At 42.3% G+C, this 9601-nt stretch overlaps 1 protein-coding gene and 1 long non-coding RNA gene across 3 annotated transcripts in view; one reads left to right on the top strand and one right to left on the bottom strand.

The window, feature by feature from the left end:
• Nucleotides 1-1552: 1552 nt before the first annotated feature.
• Nucleotides 1553-5508, bottom strand: LOC111269972 (uncharacterized). Its single transcript, XR_002686034.1, has 3 exons — nt 4847-5508; nt 2908-3121; nt 1553-2444 (listed from the first exon to the last, which is right to left on the bottom strand). It is a non-coding gene; the product is annotated as an uncharacterized LOC111269972 (long non-coding RNA).
• Nucleotides 5509-6251: 743 nt separating this feature from the next.
• LOC111269970 (myotrophin homolog) overlaps nt 6252-9601 on the top strand; it is a 29480-nt gene continuing 26130 nt past the window's right edge. The window contains exons 1-2 of one of the 2 annotated variants that reach the window (XM_022849932.2): nt 6252-6668; nt 7300-7649. In XM_022849932.2, coding sequence (XP_022705667.1) covers nt 7539-7649 — 111 coding nt within the window. In that variant the 5' untranslated portion in view covers nt 6252-6668; nt 7300-7538. Of the gene's footprint in view, nt 6669-7261; nt 7650-9601 lie in introns of both variants that reach the window. The other variant, XM_022849933.2, reaches the window with a different exon arrangement.

The raw sequence follows: 9601 nt of genomic DNA, 5'->3' as shown, positions 1-9601 counted from the left end.
ATGAGTTCATTCTATGTAAAATCTCAGCTGTAGCTCGCAATGCAAAAAATCATGCAAATACATCAATTGTTTTTTGTGGGCATCATTTTGAAATCGTTCCCGATTAGATGGCCGCTCCTGTATTTGTGTGTATATTCGGTTATGTGTTCAGAAATCGCGAAGTGAAACACGCTAACTTAGATATTCGATGGAGGAACAAAAATGCCTCTGGACTTATGGCAATCGCCGAGTCCAGTGGATAGTAAGTATTGATTCAGTTCTATCGTATTTCAGGACGAACTTCGTGAAAAATCAATGCGCAAATAACGTATGAAAGGAAACCGTACAAAACGTACCCTTAATATTGCCGAAGAGCAACGAAGCCTCGTAAGATCTAATGAATTCAGCCTACTTCAATTGAACTATGTATTGTTGAACTACAAACAAGCATCCGCTTTTGAGAATTCATCATACGGTTGGAGATACGATGTGTGTTTATACTTATCGAATTCGCACGTTCTCAAGCCGCGATCCATTTAAACACGCATTTCAAACAGATACTTCTAAGTTCAACGAGCCGCTTGACAGGCTGCGACGTCTCAACTGTGAGGTACAGTCCATAAATTCTATATTCCGCGTTACGCGCTGAGGAATAGAGATATGAAAGACATTGATTTTCTGTTAAATTTACCTTCGTAGACGAGCAAGAACGTGCCAAGGACCAAGCCTAGAAAATAAGGCCAATAAATTTACCGATTTTTACGTTAGGCAGGAAAAAATACGTTACCCTTAAGGATATTTGCAAGGCAAACGGCTACACAGAGTAATACTACAAACGCGGTCAGACCTATGCTTTTTATGTAGAATCAGCATCGTTGAGCCTTTCAAGCGAACACTTTTGGATGTAAGGAAATGGTGGAGTTCTGATCAGTGACAACACTATGACCTTTGTCAACAGTGATCCTTCAAATAACTTACCAGGTGTCATCCTCAATAGGAACGTACAGGTAAAAGATCTCGCAAATCAAGGAATTGCGAGGAAAACTGTCAGAGATCCCTGGCTCAGGTGCAAACGTTCAGATAACCTCGGCTAGACGAACTCTTGAAAACAACGCTTGTCTGCTAATGCTGGATAAAGGAACGGTCGATATTCCGCTTTTTGGCGCTCGTGTCAACTATCAACTGCAGTTGGACTTGTACATTTGCTATTATACGAACGGATTATACCAACGGCGAGCTGAATAGTAATCGAAAGAGGCGCGCAATTTTTTCCATTGAAGCAAAGGTTGGATATATGGCTTCTGAAAATCAAAAGTATACCTTTACCGAATGACAATCATAATACATATATCGATACAGGGAATAAAGAAAAAAAAAAGTTCTCTAGAAAGTCTTCGTTTAAGTAGCAAGAAATACTGAAATCGTTGCAGTAAGGAGTAGATTTAACAGTGTAACACCTAGAACCATGTCCTCTACAATCGTTTAACACTCTATAGTGATATCTGTCTACAATGATTACGTTGAAAATCCCCTAATCATGTTATAATATTTCAGAAATAAAGAAAATACTCTCTCTCTCTTTAATCGATGTGTTTCAGAGTAAAACCCGTTCTTTATTACGATTTTTTAATCTAGTTAGTAAATATGTATATATATATATATACTGACCGTTAGTCTACTACTGGGGTATATTTTAACCAGGGTTAATGAAGTTCACGAAGAGGTTATTCAGTGTTCTTAGCGTGGACCCGAGTGTGCCGAGACTTACCGCTCAAAAACAGTATTTTCGGGTGCAGACAAATCTACAAAAAAAAAAAAAGGCCGCTAGAGGCGTTTCCTAAACTAACCGGGCCGATGAAAAGATTACCTCGAACCCCATGTTAGCGTTTTCATATTCCAGGAGACAGTTTATCCTGACCATAATAATCCTATTTATTTACTTATATAAAGCGCGAAATCAGATAGTTTGCACAACTTCTGGAAGAGATGGTGTCTAAGAGATGCGCCGAAAGACAGATTTGTCCCTTCTTTGATAGTATGGCAGCAGACGTTAGGGCCCATAACTCCAGGCCAAAGTTGGACGCCCTGTATTTTCGCTCCAATGTCATATTATATGCGCGTACGGCACACGTGGATTTCGTAAAGTTCTTAATAGAACATTCAAGTCCAGTACGGATTCAGTGATAATATTACTTTGAACGTAAAGCCGTAAACAATTTTGGGTTATACTACCGTAAGAGAAAGAAATAATGCCATTAGGTTTAATATAAGGGAATTAGGCTGTAGGTCAAGAGCTTACAGGCAAAAATCTGGTGCATCGCATAATTCTAGCATGAGAGCCTTTAAAAAACTGCCGTATCTAATAGTGAAACCATAATGAAAAGTCTTGAAACAGCCGTGACACGCCACAGTCCATTTGTCGTTGGGCTTTCTACCCGGCTTGCCCTGGGAGTCTGTCGGCACAACTGTCGGAGAACGATCAATTAGAAACACAATATTATTATTACAGTAAAAATAATTGCTAATTTCATTAAGCTCGAAGTATTATGAGGACTATAGAAATAACAAAAGATTATGCTAGGTGATTGTTTGCGTTGAATTAGCTATAACTATCTAATACATATCTATATATACATGTGTATATACATTTGCATTTTGAGAAGATGCGTTTGGTTTATTGGTTTGGGGTAATTAGAACCGCTATGTCTATTTGGGTTTATTAACTTTTTCCAAAACTGTAAAATGGGCATAACACCGGGGCGAACACTGATTGTGTATTACGTCCCAACTGATCAATAGGGCATTGAACGAATTCATCCACTGTGAACAAAATGGATCATCGGTACATATTGATTGTTCGCACAAATCACATTATATTACTATCACTAAATAGTTTTCATATTTTATAAGGTAGGAGAGGTGAAGTACCTTGATAGACTCTCATTATAACCTCGAAGTTCGAAACTTGAAGCCATGGAGAGCCTTCTATGCGAACTTTCCTGTGTTAGAGTGATACCGAAAACTCCGAATTTAGCGTAAGCTACCTGGCATCCAAACATTCAGGGTATTCGTTGACATCCACGCGAAACTTATGTTACGGCCGAACTTCATTAAGGATTGGGTATACACACACACGAAGATGCTAAAAAATATGATGAGATACAACGAATACTTCGATAGTACGAGAACAATTGAAATGCGTCGTCGTTTCTACAGGTTTTTCCCAGAAGGAAACATTGATAACTTAGTCGATAGCAGTAATCGCCAGTATTCTTTTGAGCCCTAATGTTTATAGTTTGTGTCTACACGATTTTATATATGTTGCACTCTTTTCTATATTGAGTCCTAAATTTGAAAAACAGATATTTTCTCCCAATAATATACAAAGTAATAAAACCTACAAACAGTGAGATAGGTTAGAAAGGTGTAATTCCGTAATTATTCTGGAAGCTGGAATCAAACTAGTCTCATTCACTTTACTTTGACCTGACATGAAAATGAAAATTACGGTTTTTAGTGAGCAACGAAGTTCGCTTCCATTGTTTCTTATCTTTATTATAAATATATAGTATTTTGCGCAAGCTTTCATTAAATATATCGTTATTCCCTATGGAAAATTATATTTAGTCAGTCTCAGTCGGATGTGGCAATTCAGCTCTATGCAACGAACTTTGCAAGGCGTTCTCGAAGACATTTTTATCGCAGGCAGATTATTTTTTTGGGCACCTTCAGTGTGAAACACAGTCGTCACACAAATCACTTGGAAAAAATAAACAATCGATCTAGGGTGTTGGATCTTCCTAAAAATACTGCTGTGTGTATATATATATGATGTAACGTAATTACGTGTCTCTATAGAAACGAAGAAGGCCTGACAAAGTGAATACGCAACGCTCAATATGAAAACCAAGTCAATAGCCTTTCACGTGTCCGATTCGGCCTGCGAAATGTTATTGCTAATTTAGAAATCTCACCAGCTACTCTAAATACAACTGTTAATTTTTTTCCTTAACACATGAGCCTACTGGCGAACCTAAATCGAGCTCTCACGCCTCATCAGTACCACATACTAGCTTTAATTAGTCCTTCGTGCTAGTGTATAATTAGACATCCTCATTTATTTTATGCATGGTTAGCATTAACGCGTCTTGTACCTTCAGATGGAGTATCTGAAGCTTTCAGACTACCAAGTACAAACTTGTGAAAAGTTCCATGTCCATACGCTAAGTGTTTAAGTACCATTAAAATCAGGCAAAGTACACTCAATACAAAATATGCAATAAGGCGAAATGCTTGTTGAAAACTTTCAACACAACAATTTTTGGAACTTTCACTCTAGTGATGATGAATGATATTATTATTAATAGATTCCGTTGTACGAAGGTAATGCATCAAGTTCGGTTTCTTTCAAACCAAACGTGATACCGAAAACTATTGAACTCCATCTTCCAATACTAGTAACGATTATTTTTAACCATATCAGCTTCTCAATATCCGCCCTTTTACACGAATCTGTTTCCACTATATAAATTTTCACATAACCCTAGAACGGGTATTCCAGAAACTCTCAACATCTCGTAAAAGGGCGACTATATATAGTCCCATAAAAGCTATGAGCTTTTCTCTCCCTGTTTTTCTTCATTTTACGCTCCGTGTTGTTTGTGTTCGTTCCTAACCGAATGACTTCAGAACTAATAAAGTGCGCCGACGACAGGTTCACCGAGTGCCTTCGTCAAACCAGCTTCCAAATTCAACCTGTCGTTTCAATCCAGTCCAATCCAACGATCCCGGCCGTCTCTCACTTTCACCATGTAACTGTTACTACTAGCATGTATAGCGAATTAGGCGGCAGGGTGCCTCTAACTACCTCAGTTATACGCTCGTATTCTCCTCCCCATCGTCTTGGTCGTGACCCATGTTGACGACGACGACGACGACGCCGGCAGTAGGGATCTATTGGCATCGAGTGGTAGGGTAAGCAAGGGCTCGACCTGCAAAGGCACTAGTGGGAGTAGCCACAGTCCTGTCGTGTCATTCCGTTCGGCGTTTTTGAGCTTTTCGCGACATCTCTCGTCGCCACCCCCGACGATTGGTGTGGCGTCGCCACTAGGGACGCCCCAGCAGCACATTCGCACCTGCTACATATTGCTAAGAAAGAAGTTCCCCCCGAACAGCATCACAGCGCCACAAAAACTCACGGACGAACAGATACAGATAGACGCGCTTAAGGCGTTTGTTTGCGTCGGGCCACTCCGCCACAGCAGTATCTGGCTTGGCCACGGCCAACTCTTTCCCGCCGCCAACGTCTCGCTGTTGCTGCTGCCGCCAGCTTTGCCGTGACCGCCATGTCTCCTCCTGCTATAGTTCTAATCAGTATTATGATTGCTGTAAACGTTGGTGTCTAGTGAGTAACGCCACGGCTCATACTGCGGCCGTGGCGGACCCTGCCGCCGCCGGCTTAGCTGCCGAAAGGGACAGCAGTAGTTTCGTCAAGGCGGTCGTTGTTTAATGTTCGTTCAACGTTGGACGTTCGTCGTTAGATTGGAGCAGCAGATAGCGCTAGCGGCTCTCGCTGTCATTTACGGCTTTTTCTGCTGTTATAGTGGTTCACAGTTAAGCAAAAGCAGACGAACAAGCGGCGTCACTGCCAACGTCGGAATGAGAAGCGTTGCAGGAGCCTGTGGCCTCCCCCTTTCTATTTAGTTCACCATTGAACTGTGGCGTTTTGCAGTAGCGTTAGGGCCGGTTCTGTTAGCGCAGCTCGACTCATTCGCTTTTCGTTACCGCAGGCAGCAGCTGTAGCTATAATAGAGCACAAGCGACTCTACTACTGAGTTGTCCAAGTTGCCCGAGTCCGTTGTCAGACGCGGAAAACTTAATCGCTAGCGCAGCGCCGATAACAGCCTGAACAGGCACCGCTGTAGGCGTATCGCCTGAGCTTCTATCACTGATCAAATCAACGGGCTGGGAATAAGGAGTCAATACCGACGACGGCTGATCATAGGCCTGCTTCTCATAGCTATTCATTAAGACATGCAGGCGAATTTATAGGCTGGCCGGGTTGGGCTCTATGCGGTAATAGTGAGTTTCTAGGTTTCAGGTCATGTTGGGTCAGTTTGACACAAGCCGATAACAGGTCGTAGCAGCAGCGGCGGCATGTAGTCGGCGGCTAGTCAATTTTGACGCTGTTGTTGCTGCTGTTCATACGGCCGGCTGGCGCCGTTGCGTATGGCGGATGACTTCTGTTTTCATTACGCTAAAACTATCGAATCATCGCCGCCAATGGTTGATGACGCACTATTTGGTCTCCGATAGGCGCGGTTGGAAGGCAGTGTCAGTAGACTCGTGTAGTGGGCTCTATAAGTGTGGTTCCATTCATTGGTGACTTGATTCAGCGTGTGAATCTACAGTGGTGTTGCTATCATGCTCTGTCTATAATGTTCCAAAGTGGCTAGTAAATAGGGAATAGGATCAGTTTACTGTTTGCTTTACGTGTGTACGCTGAACGCTCATCAAGCGCAGTTATTACGTGGATGACAACGACGGCGACAGCAGCGCATCTTCATGATCGGCTGGTAGGAAGACTGCAGAAGCGAGAAGATTGCCAGATCTTGCGAATGGATTCCAGTTGTGCAGCCGTGACGACCGAAATTAGCTTTTTTCGGGTGGAGCTTCGGCGATGACACAGTGTAATAGAAATGACCTTAATTAAATTTATAGTGGTCGTAGTGCGAATGGTAGTACGTATGTAAATCCTATTCGACAATACTTTTGAAAGCCAAAGGAAGACGCGATTCGAATTATCGGTGCTTCACACCGGTAATGTTCTATTATGTACAAAGTAGGCAAGGGTAATTGTCCGCATAGTTCATCAATGAGAGGTGATCGTATGTGTCTGCGAGCCATTGGGTGTGTTCATTTGCCGGTGGGTGCGATGATCTGAAAAATCTTGCATACATATAAACAGGTGTGAGTGTCCACAAGTTTGTTCCCTATGCTACTTGCTGCCGCTTAACCAATCTCTACTTTTCGTAAGAAAGCTTTTCGCCTATGCATTGACGTGATATGATCAGTAGCCCGTAATCCCTCTAACTGTTTACGCTATGACTAGGTATATGGTAAGTGCAATAGCAATACTAATACAAGAGTTTCTAGGCGGCAGGGAATTTAATCAGATCAGAGCAACTGCCGATTCAGGTTCTATACGTCGCCGTATCGAAATGTACCACGTTTTATAAAATTTGTGATCTTTTGACAGTCAACATAGAGTAGTATTCCATAGGTGGGTCTCTATCTGTTTGTTTCGGCATCGTCACTTAGCCATGGCAGCAAACGGTAACAGCTAGGCGACAACTAGCAACGACATCTGGAGATCTGGCGTGTCAATCATCAGACATAACGAAACTTCCGAGCCAACAAGCCCAGTTCCGCATCTCAGCAGGATCGGGAAAACTTCGGGTGCTTCACGGAGTGCTGTTGTGTGAGTGACTGGTGAGCGCCCCTAGCGCTCGGTATAACGAACAGTATATTGATCACGAAAAACTTGCTTCAGAAGAAACATGTCTTTATTAGCTGGTGCAAGTGAACCAGGCAGTGGCAACACTGATAGGTTCATTTGGGCGATTAAAAATGGCGACCTGGATACAGTTCGAGATTCTATCGAGCACAAGGTACGTATCGTAAATTTGATTTGAACGTAAAGTATATGTGAAATCGACGAAGGCGTTTCTGTACTCTTCTTTGACAAATGATGGGCAAATAATAATAGCTGCTATTTTTCACTGAACGATCAGCTGACCATGATGTCAAGATAGGTCGCGAACTTGCTTTACATCGACAAAAAGGTTTCATTTAGCACCGGTAACCTTAGGGGGCTATTGATGTTAGTTTGGTCCTAAGCCTCATTCGGATAACTTAACACAGCAAAGAAAAAAAATACTGATATCGTATATTGCCATTAAAGCGGTCCAATATCCATCTGTGCCATCCCGACAGAAGTTTCGGCAAGCTCAAATAAAAAAAAATCCAGTATCAGCAACCCTGTACTTATTATTATGCCATTATACAAGTAGAATAAGAAAAGCTATAAGGAATTTTCCTGACCTTACGTTCTACACAAGCCGTTGCTTGTGTAGAACGTAAGAGGGAAGGTCTGGCTAAGATTACCGCCATTTTACTTGCTAATAAACGCCGTTAAAGGAACGACATTAAAGAACCTTAAGAACAGAAACGCTTCGAAGGAGCGCCTTCCAGTCTGTCCATTCTGTTGATGGGTAAATCGCGGGTTCACGTTGACCACCGATTACCCACTCGTCACAAGGCCACTTCTAGCTAACTAACGTACATTACGATGTCGCGAGATCGGCTGCGTTGATCGACATCTATGGCAAATCGCATCCACCAGCACCATTCGATGAGCTCTCGCGGGATTACAAACAGACACCTCATTGATAGCCGAGATGGTCTATGGCTGAGTTTCTGACCTATGCCGACCCAATGCGACGTACGAAGTCCTATACCATGCATAAGGCAGTATAGGGCTGTGAGCGGTGACCGGCAATGTCGCACCACGCGTTGCTGCTACTAATACTACTGCCGTTTGCGCTAGTTTTGGTAAAAGGAATTGTAAACCCAGGCGCAACTGACCAAAAAGTTTGATGCCCCGACTGCCGCTGCTGCTGCCGCCACTGCCGTTATAGTTGCGGTGACTGTGATCACCGAAAAGTTATTCGTGATAGTTCAGCGTCTAGTTTTTTTGACTGTACAGAGAGGTAACGGACCGAGCGGGAGGCGAACCGCAGCCGTCAGCTGGCAGAATTTTAGCTGGCGTCACAACAACAATTGGAATTAACAACAAGAGTAGCAGTGATAGCAATGGAAACGAAGAGAATTTTGTTGTAAAAACCCTTCTAAGGGAGGAATCAACGTAGCGGTCTGTCAGCAGACCGGCTGGTAAAAACACGCTTACGTGTGTAAAGGAGTGACAAAATTAAAAAAAATAAGTGACTGCATATGGTTGCTGTACCAACTGTTTTATTTATTAGAAGTTCCACCATTGGAAATTCTGAATAGATCTTCAGCGAATCTTAGGATATTCACGTCAATTTTCACTCGCGCACAGCATACACTGACTGTTACTGATTGTGGAAGATACACTTCATACATGCGTTTGTTTATTGCGATCTTATTGAGGTCGTGTATTAACAAAATGAAGGGGGAATCGTTTCCTATGAATCGTTAGTTCACGCCGATAGTGAATGCGACCGGTCGGCTTGTACCATATGTGTGTTAACAATGAATTTCGCAATTCGAGGAAGTAAACCATTAAGGAATATACTATAATTCTAGAATGCAACAAGAATCTTTCCTACCAGGAATTTACATTGTATGTAATTTCCTTTTGTTATTACGTTGTATTAATTGTTTTTAATCGTCAACTGAGAATCGATACGCAGCGCCACGAAGAAACGCTAGCATCAAAAATGTTACACTAGATGGAAAGCTTTGCATCTGTGTGTGTTGGGCGCCGGAAATCGAAGACTTTCTGCAAAAATTTGTTGTCATCTTGCTACTTCGGTGAAAGCAGCAGATACAGATACAAGTACGCTGGATTAAACTATAT

This window comes from Varroa jacobsoni, unplaced genomic scaffold (genome assembly GCF_002532875.2).
Source record: "Varroa jacobsoni isolate VJ856 unplaced genomic scaffold, vjacob_1.0 scaffold_1428, whole genome shotgun sequence".
Taxonomy (NCBI): Eukaryota; Metazoa; Arthropoda; class Arachnida; order Mesostigmata; family Varroidae; genus Varroa; species Varroa jacobsoni.
Note: the sequence above shows the minus strand (reverse complement) of the source record. Positions and strands in the feature narration are given on the sequence as shown.